Raw genomic sequence first — 16,560 nt, forward strand, 5'->3', positions numbered from 1 at the left:
GTCAAGGCCACGTTGGCAGCTGAAGCGAATCGCTCAACGACCACGTTACGCATCAGACGCTAGGAAACAAAAAGACTGGCCGTACCACGCTGTGTGACGTCACGGCCGCTTCTCAGGGAGCGGAGCGCGGGCGCAGGCCTTGGCCGCACCGCCGCCTTCTCGGCACCAGCCTTGTGTTAGGCCCGTAATTTACGGCGAGGATCTGCCGGGCCATTCCTGCATTTCCTGACAAGCGAGGCCGGCGTCCTTGCCGAGGTTCCCTCGACCTTGCTACCAGACATCGCACGGAAGCAGCTCTCTTCGCGAGGAAACAAATTTATTACTCTGTTGCTAGTGCTCTACGAGGACGTTTTAAAATGTGTCACCAGCTGCGATATAGTCGTGTATACCAACAGTGATCCAATACTGTCAAATGTTTTTTTATTCCAGTCTTTGATCACAATATCAATTCTTTTAACGATGACCGGTTTCAGTCCGTAATGACCATCCTCAGATCTTTTCTACATCATGTCCTAAAGTGATAAGGCCATAATGGCATCGTCAAAACATATAATCAGCACAGCAGATTTTAGATCTATGTGACGATGCTGTGCTGATTATATTTATATATATTGGTTAAAAACAGTCTTGGTTGCAATTTTAGTTTATTATTTTTCAACGACGCGTTTCGCCTTATTCAGGCATATTCAGGTTATCTTTTCTAGATGGACGCGAGGGACACCGAGATCTGCATAACGCGTTCGCGTTCACAGGAGCGAGTAACAGAATAAAATGGGGGCTCAGGTAGTAAGCATAATGCACCACAGCGCCAAGTGTTAGTACTGAAGCCTAATACAGAATCTCCTCAATAGGTGGCGCTGCCACGCAGCAGTGATAAGAACGAGAGATCTATATACCCACTAAAACCTTTACATTATAAAGTGTGAACTCGAACTCGCTATGCAGATCTTGGTGTCTCTCGCGCCCATCTAGAAAAGATAACCCGAAGATACCTAAATAAGGCGAAACGCGTCATTGAAAAATAAAAAACTAAAATTGCAACCAAGGCTGTTTTTAACCAATACTGTTAAGCACTGGTTTGCTGTGTGCCACATATGGATTGGAAGATATTTATATGTTTTAACGATCCCATTATGGCCTTATCACTTTAGGACATGGTGTACAAAAGATCTGAGGATGGTCATTACGGACTGAAACGGATCATCGCCAAAAGAATTGATATTGTGATCAAAGAGTGGAATAAAAATCATTTTAAAATGTAGACTAGTCTGCGAATTTTTTTTTTTCACATACAACTTGAAAGGCCATACCTACGTGCAGCTATCGCTTCTGCGTATCTCCCATGATGAATAAATTCCGTAAAGCATCATATGCACAATGAAGTTATTCTTTGGCTGATCTTTGACTTTTACCATTGCAGTGCAGTCAGCCTAAATGGAGAACTACTGATTATTATAATAATGGTCGCCCGCCTCCTCCATGACTTTATGTCACAATTACATCACTGAAATCAAAACATTCTCGAAAATCTTGGAATCCCTGGCACCGATATCTTGCCAGTATCAATGTAGATAACAGGCAAAAATGGTCGAGATTGTCGATTCCCGGAATGGATGGACTGTCTGTATATATAATTAAGATTTTACAGAACCCACAGTGTCCGAGTCCTTCTCGCTCCTGGTCAATTTATGTACTGTGTACATCGCATTTCGTGTTTATATTACATTAATTGTTTGAATAAGAAATTGGTAGTGGTGGTAAATGCACTACTTCAAAAACTGCCTACTATACGCTGATGCTTGTTTTTATCGTGATGTTTCAATTAGGTGCCAAATAGTTTATAACAGATAAGTGTAATCTGTGTATGGGTGTTCGTAGTATAGGTACTGATGTGAAATGAGAGAACTACATAATAGTTTTCATTTGAGCCTTCGTATGTTGTCGTAGCCTGATTGTAAAAAATTTTGTTAATTCAGGAAGGCTCGCAAATTCAGTATACTTTGCTTATGTATTATGTGCGAGATACATGTAAATTTTCATTTGAGCTTTCCTATGTTGTCGTAGCCTGATTGTAAAAATTTTTATTAATTTAGAATGACTCGCAGATTCAATATACTTTACTTATGTATTATGTGCAAGATACATGCATCACCGACGCGGAGTTTATGTCGTAAGAATCGTATTTACGAAATCTTAAAAACGATGTAGTTGCTTTCCGAATCCTATCATCGGTTCCTCCAAAGATACGACTGTCCATTGAAACATATTCGAATATGCGCCATTCCTCTACTTCAGTCACAGTCGCATTACTGCCTGGATGGCTAACCGCTGAGCGTTGGGATTTCTAGCCGACATCCTTCCACTCTCTTCGCTCCCCACTCTACAGGGCCCGGGACTTACCTCTGACTGAGTCCCGCAGTACCGCGCCCTTTCTTACTGATATTACGGTTCTCATTGTAATATCACGATTATTAATTACTATTTTCGACAACAATGGGTTTTTAGCTTTAAATGCCATAACTTTTATAGCATGCAATGAGATTTTAAAATTGTATTCGGTACATACAGTGTATTTGCTTCAACTGATGTATTGCTAACTGGAGGTCATCTTCATCATCTGCAGACAGCAGTGCACTTTGAATAGTGGGTTTATCTAACGTAATTCCTGGATAATTCTTTGATTTAGATTTTTTAAAGTAAATTTTCAAAAGACTGGATGAACGAGAACACACTACCTCACTTCTTCCCTGATATTTATCTCATCTTTTCTGTCCTGCATATATCACATTGTTTTTTATACATTGTAAGCTTCTGATTATCCTTTTGGGTTTGACAGCCAATGTCACACATTTTTGCCTGTAATTTATTTGGACTAACTTGACGGGAAGCTTGCTCAAAATCTGTAAACGTTTCAAGATTAAATTATCTGTTTTACGACCCGTTTTATTGTAAAAATATTTTCACTACAGCTCCTTCATTTGTAAGGAGAAATGATTTTCTGAAAGAGGTTCAAACTGTAACATTCTGTAGACATTTAAATCACTAGAGACGAGGCACTACTTGTGCTGCAATGACTACCCAGAAGAAGTGATTTATACATACAGCGCGTTTGACTTTTATTGATGCAAACAAAAGTACGAGAAGAGCATAGTGAAACAAGCGGATAATCCTAGTAAACCTAAGTCCGCAGGCCAATAGTTCCCCAGTACGGCGTATGCATAAGTGCAATCACATTTACTTCCAAACACCACAAGTAAGGTGTAAATTACAAAGTGATAAACTGCCTTCGTTTGAGTTTATCGTTATTCCAGCTACCTAAGTACTGGTAAACAGTGTTTCGACAAGTCTGTTGGCCATGGCTAGCCAGTACCAAGTTCCTCGACATGAACCCACTGGATTTTTTTCGGAGAGGGTATTTAAAAGCTTTGGTGAATTGCAGCCCTGTTGATTGTGCGTTCGGAACACGCCTGAGATTTCTGAACGTGCACAGGCATCGATGAGAAGACGTTGCTGAAGCCTGCCTTGGCGTGAGAGGTGGCCATATGGAACACTTATAATGCGTCTTCCTGAAGTGGATATCTGCAGTTGGGATCCTCGGGGACTTTGTTATAAGGGTTCATGCGCTCATTAGTAATACGTCGTATCGAAGAAACCATTTTTATGAGTCCAGTGACTCAAGCACTGTGGCATTCACCCCTGGAATTTTTTTTCAATTAGTATCAGTAACCCCGAATACCTTAAACAATTGAACTATCGTGTGTAAAACGATTTCAAACTATAGTCGACATAATCGTCTTGAGAGAATTCATTAGCTGTATACTAGTGGCTATTCGAAAGAATTAGCATTAATTACACACTTTTTTAATTCAATTTCATTTTTCGATCACACTGGATGATTGTGGTTCGATGAACCCTCTGCCAAGCCCTTAAAAGTGAATTGCAGAGTAGTCATGTAGATGTAGATGTAAATGGATCATCTTGAGACATAAAACTAAATATGTACCATCTAATCTTTTACTACAGTAGAAAGAGAAGAACTGTATATAAAAGTAGAATTTACGTAAGTAATTGCGTCAGCAACCCGTCTTGTCTACTCAGCACAACGTATCATAGTACTGTATTTTGCAAACATTGACAGTTTACTACTGTAAATTGTTTTAGGTCTGAATATGATCCAGTGTGACTGAAACATTAATTAAAATAGTGTGCAACTGAGACGGAACAAGTAATGAGAGTTGTCTTAAATATCTGTAACTTCAAACGTTTGATTACAAGTGAGTTAATGTGTTAAGCATTTTACGTTAGGTATGCCAGCGAGAAGAAGTTTTGGGAAAGGCTTCAAAATATGCTTAACGTTTGTTACAAGTTGTAAAGCGCTCTCATTACGAGACACTGGATGATACAGTCTGCGTAATTTGTGTTCAGTTTTAAGCTAAAGAAAGTTTGCCGCGCATATCAATATTTACGACGTCATATCTCCAGAAACACGGGTCGCACAATGATATAATTTTTCGTGTACATTGAGTTTTTACGTGGATACTGTCAGCAAAATGTATTGCGAGTAGAGTCCTTAGCAAATATGTAATAAATTAAAATGTCATGCCCGATGCTGCAGTTTTACTGCATGAGCTGCGAAAATGTAGTAAGAGGTAAACTTTTTTCCGTTCACCATTTAGTGGGAGTTGTCAGCCAGAAATGTTTCGAAAGGGTTTGAAAGTATGTTTAAAATTTGTCTGAATTCGGTAAGTACCCGCGTTCTCAAACACTGGATGAATAAAGTTCGAGTATGTGCACGCTCTCAGTTAGGCTACCACAAGACAAACACACTATTTCTCACTTTAAGACTTTTTTATGTTAAACTCCTGACATAAGATTACACCTCTTCATGTGTAGATTATGACAGAAATTTAATTTTTCTTTAATTTGGTCAGTAATTAAGTGAAATGTTGAAAACCAAATTTTTCTGCCCCTGGAAGCCGTTAAATCGGCAACCTGCGACTGGTCTTGGGTTCCGGCTTGCGTGATAGTCGCCTAATATCGGTATGCGTGCGACAGAATGCTTGCTAATATGTTCCAAAGCGCCGTACCTGAAAACGGGATTCTTCAGTGCTCATAAATCGGGCTCTATTGGTGATAAAAAGGTAGGGTCAACTGTTTTGGATAGCCCTTGAACTAGGGACCATTCTGTATACCCAACAAAAGGACCATCTAGTGTCACTGTCCTACAGTACAGTGTCAAAATATGGATATTACACATTTCCTCCCGCTTAGACAAATGAAGCATTGATCGGACTTGCGGAGGCACTGTTAGTTGATGGGCCGGTTTCTCGGAAAACCCCAAAAACCCAGTCGAGGATTCAAAGATGGCTGTGCACAACAAATGGCTGAAATTCGTACCACATATTTATAAGATCCCGGACTTGAACATTCTTGAAAATCTGCTTGGTATTTGTATCTCTTTCCCAGATACATAGATTCAAAGTTATCCCATTCGTCCGAGTAAAAAAAAAGGTTAAAATGGCTCTGACCATTATGCGACTTAACTTCTGAGGTCATCAGTCGCCTAGAGCTTAGAACTAATTAAACCTAACTAACCTAAGGACATCACACACATCCATGCCCGAGGCAAGATTCGAACCTGCGACCGTAGCGGTCGCTCAGTTCCAGACTGTAGAGCCTAGAACCGCACGGCCACTACGGACGGCGTCCGAGGAAAATATGCACGTAAAAATTAAATAGATTGATTTATTGATGACCTATGATTTAATTAAATTGATGGGTATAGCCGTGAATGAATCAATGAATGAATAATGCAATGCGTAAATTCATGGGTTGTGCCTGAAAAAGAAACAACAAAGCTTTTTTCACCATAGTTTTCGCAGTCAGCAGCGGACCAAGCCCCAGTAGTGGATTCCAAGACGGCCACACACAGTAAATGGCTGTAATTTCTACGATATATTCCTACTACTCCGGCCTCGGACGCCTTGAAAATTTTCTATAACTCTTTATCCGTTTACGAGACACAAAGATTCAAATTTACCCCACTAGTATACGTAAAATGCGGTGTGAGGCGAAAATGCAGTTTATAAAGTGTCCTAACACGGATAAATATTATGCAAAGTATGTCCATTATCATCAGAAGGACTCTGGGAACACCACGTCGTACTAACGAAGTACATTGATAATTTTTGTGTATGTAAAATGCGGACTGAAGTGTAAAATTAGTTTTGCGTTATTTCAATTTCAGATAAACAAAATATCAAAATTTTATTGACCCATAAATTTTTTTTTCATATGTGTTACATTCCCTGATGCAGCAGAGAAAAGAAAGGAACCAGCGGGAAAATCCTCCTATCTGAGCACAAAAACGACGGATATGCTCCTTTTTTATTAAAAGACTCTGACTGAAAAGTGCTGTACCAGCTCCCTCATTCTGCCTTTCTCAGTACCTTTAAAAATGTACCCAGAAATTTTGGCATGCGAACATATTCGCGGCTTTTTGTGCTGAGAGAGGAGACAGTGGCAGTCGGAAAGAAAAGTAATAAATGCTGGATGACAGTAGACAGTGCTTGTGGTATACAAAAAGCGAAGGAGACGATGGCAGTGTGAGACAAAGGAAGGGGTACAGTGGCAGTGGAACTTAGTAGACACTGAGAGAACAGTGCTAGGAAAAGAGTGGAGGAGACAGTGCCAGTGGGAGAGGAATAAAGATAAGACGGAAGTAGAAGTGGGTGAGAGCTAGTGGTAATGAGAGACAGTCAATGACACTGACGATGAGAATGAGGAAGAGAGAAATAGTGATAGTGAGAAGAGACAGCAGCAGTGGGAAGGAATGATTGAGAAAGTAGCAGTAAGAAAGAACAATGGGGAATCGGTGAAGTGAGAGGAGACTGTAGTAGTAGGACAGAACGAAGGGGACTCTGGCTCAATAACAGAGAGCCACAAAGAGAGAATGACAATGAATTGAGACGAATGAGTAAGTCAGAATGAGCAGTTGGGAATGGATGGGCATGAGAGATCTGCAGCGATGGACTAGCACTAGGGGGTATGAGCGAGTTACTGTTAGGGGAGATTGCGAGAGTGAGAGTTGAGATGCATGTTATAAAGAGCGCGGTTGTGTTCGACGACAGCACTTTTGCGAAAATTTGTAAAGGTGCTGAGAAAGGTAGAATGAGGCAGCTGGTACCCCACTTTTCAGAGTCTCTTAGTAAAGGGAAACATAGAGAAGCATATTCGCTTTATTGTGCTCCAAAGTGGTTCAAACGGCTCTGAGCACTATGGGACTTAACATCTGAGGTTATCAGTCCCCTAGACTTAGAACTACTTAAACCTAACCAACCTAAGGGCATCACACACATCCATGCCCAAGGCAGAATTCGAACCTGCGACCGTAGCAACAGCGTGGTTCCGGACTGAAGCGCCTAGAACCGCTCGGCCACATATTTTGCTCCGATAGGAGCATTTTTCTGCTGGGAGATACCTATTCTTGTTTTAATTAACAATAAAACAACGAACTGGCTTTTGCGCAACGCATGTGTACGTAATTTTCTTCTGTTATCTTGAACGTCTAGTTACAGAAATAGAGAGCAAGGAATGTTCGTGTTGAAGGAAAGGGGAAAACGTTGGGGTCTCGCTGGAGGAAGGCAGCGGTGCGGCGCGCCAGCAGGATGCGCTCTGTACTCACGAGACGCAGGGGCTGAGGTTGCAGGCCGGGTCGGACAGCGTGCCCGTGTACAGGAACTTCTCGCCGCGCTCGTCCGCCGTCAGCGTGGGCCGGATGTACAGCACGCCGTCCCGCACGTAGCTGCAACACACAGAGAGGGCAGGCCACTGTACTCGGCTGCAGATAACGCAGGTAAACAGGTAGCCCATGTCCCGCTCACTATCTGCTGCTCCGGCCGTCAATGACGCAGGCTCACTCCCGACACTAATAACACAGGACACTTAACGGAATCAGCAATATGCGATGCACCGAGGAACCCAGATACGTGGACACAGTTGAACGCAATCGCCAAAAACATCTCAAAAGCAGAATATGACACATACAAAAAGTCTCATCAATAAAGAAGGTGCAGAAGACGAAGACGGGCTGACACAGACAGTTCCAGTATCTCCAGTACTGACGATGAAATGGCTGACAGTGACAACACTGACATAACAAAGGCACACAAAACATACATGACGCGAAACACGTAAAACATGCACAACTACTCACGTGAACATTAACCAAAGATTGCAATTTATATCTAATTATGAAAGAATCTAACTAAAAGTAGAAATAATTAGAATAGTAAGGTGGACAGATATTGATCTAGAATCCAAGTTAAACATGTACCCCCAACATTGTTAAGTGGTTTCATAAGTCAACACACCCTTGTAAATGTAACAATACACTGAAGCGTCAAAGAAAGTGGTGTAGGCATGCATATTCAAATACAGAGATGTGTAAACAGGCAGAATACAGCGCTGCAGTCGGCAACGCCTGTAGTAGACAAAAAGTGTCTCGCGCAGTTATTAGATCGGTTACTGCTGCTACAGTGGCAGATTATCAAGATTTAAGTGAGTTTGAACGTGGCGTTATAGTTAGCGCACGAGCGATGCAACACAGCATCTCCGAGGTAGCGATGGATTGGCGATTTTCGCATGTGACCATTTCCGTGAATATCCAGAATCCGGTAAAACGTCAGATCTTCGACATCGCTGCGGCCGGAAAAAGATCCTGCAACAACGGTACCAACGACGACTGAAGAGAATCGTTCAACATGATAGAAGTGCAATCCCTCCGCAGATTGCTGGGCATTTCAGTGATCGGCTATCAACAAGTGTCAGAGTGTGAACCATTCGATGAAACGTCATCGATATGTGCTTTTAGGGCCGAAGGCCCTCTCGTGTACCCTTGATGGCTGCACGACACAAAGCTTTACGCCTCGCCTCGGCCCGTCGACACCGTCATTGTATTTTTGATGACTGGAAACATGTTGCCTGGTCGGACGAGTCTCGTTTCAGTTTGTATCGAGCGGATGGACGTGTACGGGTATGGAGACAACCTCATGAATCCATGTACCCTGCATGTCAACAGGGTACTGTTAAAGCTGGTGGAGGCTCTGTAATGGTATGGGGCGTGTGCAGTTGGAGCGATATTGGACCCCTGATACGTCTAGATACGACTGACAGGTGACATGTACGTAAGCATCCTGTCTGATCACCTGCATCCATTTATGTCCATTGTGTATTCCGACAAACTTGGGCAATTGCAGCAGGACAATGCGACACCCCACACTGTCAGAATTGCTACAGAGTGGCTCAAGGAACACTCTTCTGAGTTTGAACACTTCCTCTGCCCACCATACTCGCCAGACATGAACACTATTGAGCATATCTGGGATGTCTTGAAACGTGCTGTTCAGAAGAGATAGCCACCCCCTCGTTCTCTTAGGGATTTATGGACAGCCCTGCAGGATTCATGGTGTCAGTTCCCTCCAGCATTACTTCAGACATTAGTCGAGTCCATGCTGCGTCTTGTTGCTGCACTTCTGCATGCTCGCGGGGGCACTACACGATATTAGCCAAGTGTGCCAGTTCTTTGGCTCTTCAATGTATGAATGTAATGTACATAAATTTAATATAAAGTAAGCAAGCAAAATCAACCAGTGTTAATACACACTACGCAATTATACATAATTAAGAATTCACTACCCAAAATAGTTTCGTTCTATTTTACAAAAATGTTTTTACAAGATTAATAGTAGGTTAGTGGTGGCTTTTTATTTCTCCTACAACTATGTAGAGACAGTATATAACTTAACTGGATAACAGTGAGGGAGGATATTGTTCCAGAGCCATGCAGAAGTTGTTTACTAACTAACCTAATAATAGCAGATGTTATGTAACATAACAAACATCAACTCACACAGAACTCTAACAAACAATACCGACGTAGGTTAGATCCGCAGGGACTGAACAAATTGAGTTTCCCAGAAGAGTGCTGTGCGTGTGGATAATATTAAAATGGGTATCACCACATGTGGACGCCGGACTTTACGTTAAATACTAAGTCCCCTTCCCCAGGTGGTGTTGATGACGGGATATCTATACCTATGCTTCCCTGTCTTCTTTTATTTTCTTCTTAAATTATAACTTAAATTTGTAATTTCCTATTACCGAATTCCTGTACTTTGCCTTAAAAAATAAGTGTAATTGCTGTAAGTAAATAAACGAAAACACCAAAGTACAAACAAAACAATTCAACGCAGCCCTAGCTCCACTGGTGCTGCATGGGCAACAGTGCCCGTGGTTTCAATTGTGTAACACAGATTTGCTGCGCGGTGGTGGCCGTGGGTACTGGCTCCGAAGTCTGTGTGGAGCACTACGGCCTTTGTAATATAATAAGATGGCAGGTTCTAGTAGTGATAATTCAACTTGAAAAAAAAAAAGAGGAAAAAGGTTCATTGATAAACAATGACACATGTTGACAGCTACTGAGGATAGGATGTAGAGACTATACGACCTTCGTTCCTAAATTATGAAGCGTCGTTACTGCTCACAGCTTGGATACAACAATATGCCTTATGGCCATAAATACATCAATAATTTTCAACACACGTTGAAGCGCTGATGCCACTACCACTGCTTACTCAAAGCTGAGCTACAGTGCCACAGCCGAGAGGCTGCACGACCTTACATTCATAACTCATTAGAAAATACAGTTTCGCGTACACTAGGCTTTCACTTTTTGCCTGGCACAAGTCGATCCAGAATTAAGTTAAAAAAAGTTCCCATCTTCGGTTCTGACCAAGGTTTTCAGAAGGATTGGCTTGGACGTAAGGTAAACGCATCACCAATATTCCCAACTAATATTCTCTCTGTCCCACTACAGGCTCGTTTAGTACTTGGCGGACAAGTCCCTGACCCTACGGCTCCTTAGTCCAACAGCCCGTACTGCCTAGAAACTAAAATGTGTTTTCAAAAAATACAGCGCAATCTTTTACATCAGTTACACATTCCTAAGTGCATAATCATACTAGCACTTGAGACACAATCATATCAATTATTAAGCGCAGCCATATTCCAGCTGTCCAGGTGTCTTCTGTTGTTTAGTCTTTTCTTCTCGCGTGTTTCGTGTATTATATTTGAGATCACTCGCCGTGACTTGGAACCTGTCAACAGGTTCGCAAATGAGATATATTTTCTCTGAGAAAACATGACCACATGCTACTCACTTACGTAATTGAATTTTTTTTTTCTAATCTTAATCTACAACAAAATCTGATAAATGCAACCAAACTTCACATGTACTACCTTCTCAGAAATGAATCCACGAAGTAGAAGTAGTTATGAAATAGAAATCGTTTAAATTCGTTTTAAAAACTTTTGTTATCTGTCAACACTTTTAATTAGCAAGGGGGTGGTCAGATATTTTCATGGCTACGTACTTTGCTCCTTTCTGTGCAAAAGTGAGCATATTTTTGTTTCTATGACTGCTATACCCACTAATGCCATCATTATTTTGAAATAGTGCCTGGTTCTTCACAAAGTATTATGAGACTATGGATAATCTGTCTAATTTTTTAAACTGCTGCCAACATGAAGCTCAGGATGGAAATCTAATATTATGCTTACGGCACATCTCTGTGCAGTGAATACATTGTGTCTACGCGTGAATTGTACCAGAAAGTTATCCCATATAACATCAGTGAACAGAAGGATGTAAAGTGAGCTGATTTTCAGGTGACGTCATCACCAAGCTCACCACTCACACATACAGGAAATGTTGCTGAATCCAGGTGCTACAGAAGAAATATAAAATTTGATTTCCAATTCAAGTTACGATCAGTATGCACACCTAAGAATTTGCGCTAGTCAGTTTTTCCTCTTTTCATCTTTTCTTCTGTGCTGTATTTTCATTGACGACGATATATCTTGCTGTGTTTAGAATGGAATGATCTCCATTATTTCTAAATTCAGTGATAGACGACTTACTGGGAACTAATCAATAATACCTTTGTATATTTCATTTATTGCTCGTTCTGTTGTCGGAGCTCTGTTCGGCTTGATTATGATGCTTATATCATCAGCAAACAGAGCTTTCCCTGGTGTTACTAAAGACATATTAGTTTCTTTCTGCAGTGTGCAGGTGGTGTCAGTCTCTGCATCTATAAGGGGCAGCTGAATGAAAACGAGACAGATAGGAAAAGAAGTAAGTAAACTGTTTATTATCACAAAAGTAATCGGTATAACTGTTAATTCATTTTTCCCACTGTGAGACAAAACGGTCAATGCCTTCATGGAAAAACGTCTGCGGTTGCCTACGGAACCATGATTGTACCCAGGAGTGCACCTTTTCGTCCGAAGCAAATTGACGGCCACGAATGTCTTTCTTCAGGGCTCCCTACTTATGGAAATCGCACAGGTAGAAATCGGGGCCTTGTGGGGGATGTGTAACGGCTACCCAGCGAAACTTCTGCAGTGTAGCCGAAATAAACTTGACAACGTTTGGGCCCGCCCACCGCCCAAATGTTACCGATAGATCATCTGAACGACTGTTATTGAAATGATGTGAAACGATTTAGTTTACAGTATATGTACACGTGATTAGTGTTAGTGGACACATTTTTTAAAATCTTACTCATGCAACTACACATGAAAATAAGGATTTTTACGGGATACCAGTTTTTAAATAGAAATTAATGAATGGAATAGAAGAAATTGTCCAGCAGAAACGATTTGAGGTTAGATTTAAAACTTGCTTTGCTACCTGTCAGACATTTTGAGGTATTGGCAAATGGTCAAAAATTTTTCTTGCTGCTTATTGAACTCCTTTCTGAGCCACTGACAGCTTTAATGTGCGTAATAAAGATCATTCTTCCCTGTAGTGTTGTATATAAGGACATCAACGTTCTTCTCAAATTGTGATGGAATATTTATGACGAATTTAATTACCGAATATATGCGTTGCGATTGCGCAGTTAAAATATCTAGCTCCTGTTACTCTCCATCACATACATCTTAGCTGAGTAGATTCGTTTCTCCTTAACCCATTCCCGTGCTAAACGAGCTGCTCTTTCATCAAGACATCAACATGAACAAATTATAAGATTTTTGGACAGAACTGATGCTAGATCACGGTAATTCTTGCTTTCTGTGCCGTTTGATCTTCTTTGTAATTGCAAAGGTTACGAAAGAGAATCAAAGTATCAAGTCTACATATACTCCTCAGATTCCTGAAAGTGTACAGAGACTGCTGTTGAAAATGGGCAGAATAGTGATAAACAGATAAAAAACAAACATATTAGGCAAAATTTTACGATGAAAGAGATTCTGTACAAATATATGAGCTTACCTACAACAAGGCAATCAAAACGGTATGGACAATAAAGATTGAGTAGTGTACATTCCAGGATGAAGGCTATTTTTTGTAAGGTTTATCTATTACGTCAAATAGTTTAGAAATAGCATTTATCGCTGTGAATATGAGACAAATGGCCCATGTCAACTGAGTGACCTGTTGTGCAACGTACGTAGAGACTTATGAAAGTAATACATGAAATGTATTCGCAATTGCGAGTATGGACAACCATCAGCTGTATAATGGAATGACGACAGTGAAAATTTGTGTCTGCCCGGGAGTCGAACTCAGATTTCCCGCTTATCGCTTCGAGTCCCGGTCCAGCACAAATTCCATTATTCAGATATTGGTTGTCCACATTCGTAATTGCGAATACATTTCATGTATTTTATAAGGGCTGTGGTCACCACAGTGTCTGTTCCTTTGGATATGCATATATGTCCAAAGGAACATCACAACGAAATTCAGAGTAGCAGAAGCACTGCTATATCGTATTAAGAAAGTAAGTTATAAATATAGTCTCATGCTGTGACCATTGGGCAACAACAGTAGCGCATTGTCAGAAGAGTTCTGCTGCATTATGGATAACAGATGCATCAGAGTCTACTATGTAAATGGTGTGGCAAATGGAAACGTACTACAAAGCTGAAGTACGTAGGACAGTACGTTTCTTGTGGGAAAATCCTATAGATTCACCGTGAAATTCTGGCAGTGTATGGACCAAATGCAATGTCGCCTCCCGCTGTAGTTAAATGGTGCCAACAGTTAGAGCTAGGTCGTGAAGACGAGGTTGGTGCTTCTCGGGAAGGGATCTTGCACCAAGCGATTTCCATTGCAGCACGCTGAAAGAACATATGGGGAAAAGATATTTTTCCATCGACGAAGACAGCGGTTCTCAAATGGCTCCCTGACCGAGGAGAGGATTTCTGTCGTCGAAGGATTGAACGAGTGGAAGAATGTCCCGGACGTAGGTTAAAGCGACTTGGTGGCTATACTGAATAATATTGCCATCATCTGCGTCACTTTGAAGTGTACTTCAGTATTCAATAAAAGTTCCTCGGCCTGTCACAGTAATGTGTAATCTACTTTTTGAAGTCCACTCTTAACAGTTCCAGGGACTGTAAGTTATCCTTGAACGTAAGTTAATATAACGTACTGCACAAAAATAACCGAGAAGATCCATTACTCATAGATTACGTTGCTGGCGATCAAACACTGTGAGCAGCAACAACCGTCATATAGCTCGGAGTAATTGCCGAGAAGGCAGCACAGTGATTAGCACACTGGACACACATGTGGGAGGACGGCGGTTCAAATCTCCCTCCTGGTGTCTTGATTTCCGTTTTCTGTAATTTCCATACATATCTCAAGGCAACTGCTGGGATAGTTCTTTTGAAACGGCATGGCCGATTATCTCTTCATTCGTCCTTAACCAGAGCTTGAGCTCCGTCTTCAGTGATCCCGTTGTCGACAGTCCTTTAAGCTGCGAACCGGCCTTCTACACTGAAGAGCCAAAAAAAACTGATACACCTGTCTAATAACATGTATGGCTCCCGCGAGCACGCAGAAGTGCCGCAATACGACGTGGCATGGACTCGACTAATGTCTAAAGTTGTGCTGGAAGGAACTGAGCCGGCCGTGGTGGTCTAGCGGTTCTAGGCGCTCAGTCCGGAACCGCGCGACTGCTACGGTCGCAGGTTCGAATCCTGCCTCGGGCATGGATGTGTGTGATGTCCTTAGGTTAGTTAGGTTTAAGTAGTTCTAAGTTCTAGGGAACTGATGACCACAGATGTTAAGTCCCATAGTGCTCAGAGCCATTTGAACCATTTTTTGAAGGAACTGATCCCATGAATCATGCAGGGATCTGTAAGAGTACGAGGGAGTGAAGATCTCTGAACAGCACGTTGCAAGGCATCCCAGATATGCTCATTAATGTTCATGTCTGGGGAGTCTGACGGCCAGCAAAAGTGTTTGAACTCGGAAGAGTGTTCCCACAGTATCTCTGTAGCAATTCTGGGCGTGTGGGGTGTCGCGTTGTCCTGCTGCAATCGCTAAGTCCGTCGGAATGCACAAAGGACATACATGGATGCAAGTGATCAGACAGGGTGCTTATGTACGTGTCACCTGTCAGAATCGTATCTAGACGTATCAAGGGTCACATATCATTCCAACTGCACACACCCCACACCATTACAGAGCCTCCGCCAGTTTGAACACTCCCCTGTTCATATGCAGGGTTCATTGATCCATGAGGTTCTTTCCATACCCGTACACGTCCATCCGTTCGATACAATTTGAAACGAAACTCGTCCGACCAGGCAACATCTTTACGTTCATCAACAGTCCAATGTCGGTATTGACGGACCCAGGTGAGGCGTAAAGATTGGTGTCGTGCAGTCATCGAGTGCACACGAGTGGGCCTTCGGCCCAGAAAGCCCATATCGATGATGTTTCGTTGAATGGTTCGCACGCTGACAATTGTTGATGGCCCAGCATTGAAATCTGTAGAAATTTGAGGAAGGGTTGCACTCCTGTCACGTTGAACGATTCTCTTCAGTCGTCGTTGGTCCCCTTCTTGAAGGATCTTTTTCCGGCCGCAGTAATGTCGGAGATTTGATGTTTTACTGGATTTCTGATATCCACGGTACCCCATGAAATGGCAGTATGGGTAAATCCCCACATCATATCGCTCTTGCACCGACTGTAACATCACCTTCAGATTCACTTAAATCTTGATAACCTGCCACTGTAGCAGCAGTAACCGATCGAACAACAGAGCCAGACCCTTGTTGTCTCATACAGGCATTGCCGACCGCAGTGCCCTATTTTACGTGTTTATATATACCTGTATTTGAATTCACATGCCTATACCAGTTTCTTTGGCGCTTCAGTGTATAATATATATTATGAGGAATGTAGTTTACAACGTCTCGAGGGTTCTTATCAGGAAAAGCTAAAAATTTAGTTATAATTTGTCGTATCTCTTACTTATCCCATAATATTATTGTTTATGGAAAAACATTGTATTATCATACAGAATTCATAGCTAAAATAGATTAGTTTATCTGTAAAAAGGCTTCGACATGTGGACTTGACCATGTTTGAAACTTACTTCTCAAACTTACCCTCTTGGACTTGGCCGCCTTTGAAAGACTTCATCAAGCACTTTAAAATGGGAAAATACTCTTTCTCGTGCTACATTTTGTTTCCTAAGA

General features: G+C 41.7%; 1 protein-coding gene across 1 annotated transcript in view; it reads right to left on the reverse strand.

Annotated features, from left to right (window-relative positions):
- Nucleotides 1-16,560, reverse strand: part of LOC124775385 (beta-1,3-glucan-binding protein-like) — a 308,989-nt gene that overhangs the window by 54,028 nt on the left and 238,401 nt on the right. The window contains exon 2 of the mRNA XM_047250223.1: nt 7,685-7,804. Coding sequence (XP_047106179.1) covers nt 7,685-7,804 — 120 coding nt within the window. The remainder of the gene's footprint in view (nt 1-7,684; nt 7,805-16,560) is intronic.

Source organism: Schistocerca piceifrons, chromosome 1, assembly GCF_021461385.2.
Source record: "Schistocerca piceifrons isolate TAMUIC-IGC-003096 chromosome 1, iqSchPice1.1, whole genome shotgun sequence".
Classification (NCBI taxonomy): Eukaryota; Metazoa; Arthropoda; class Insecta; order Orthoptera; family Acrididae; genus Schistocerca; species Schistocerca piceifrons.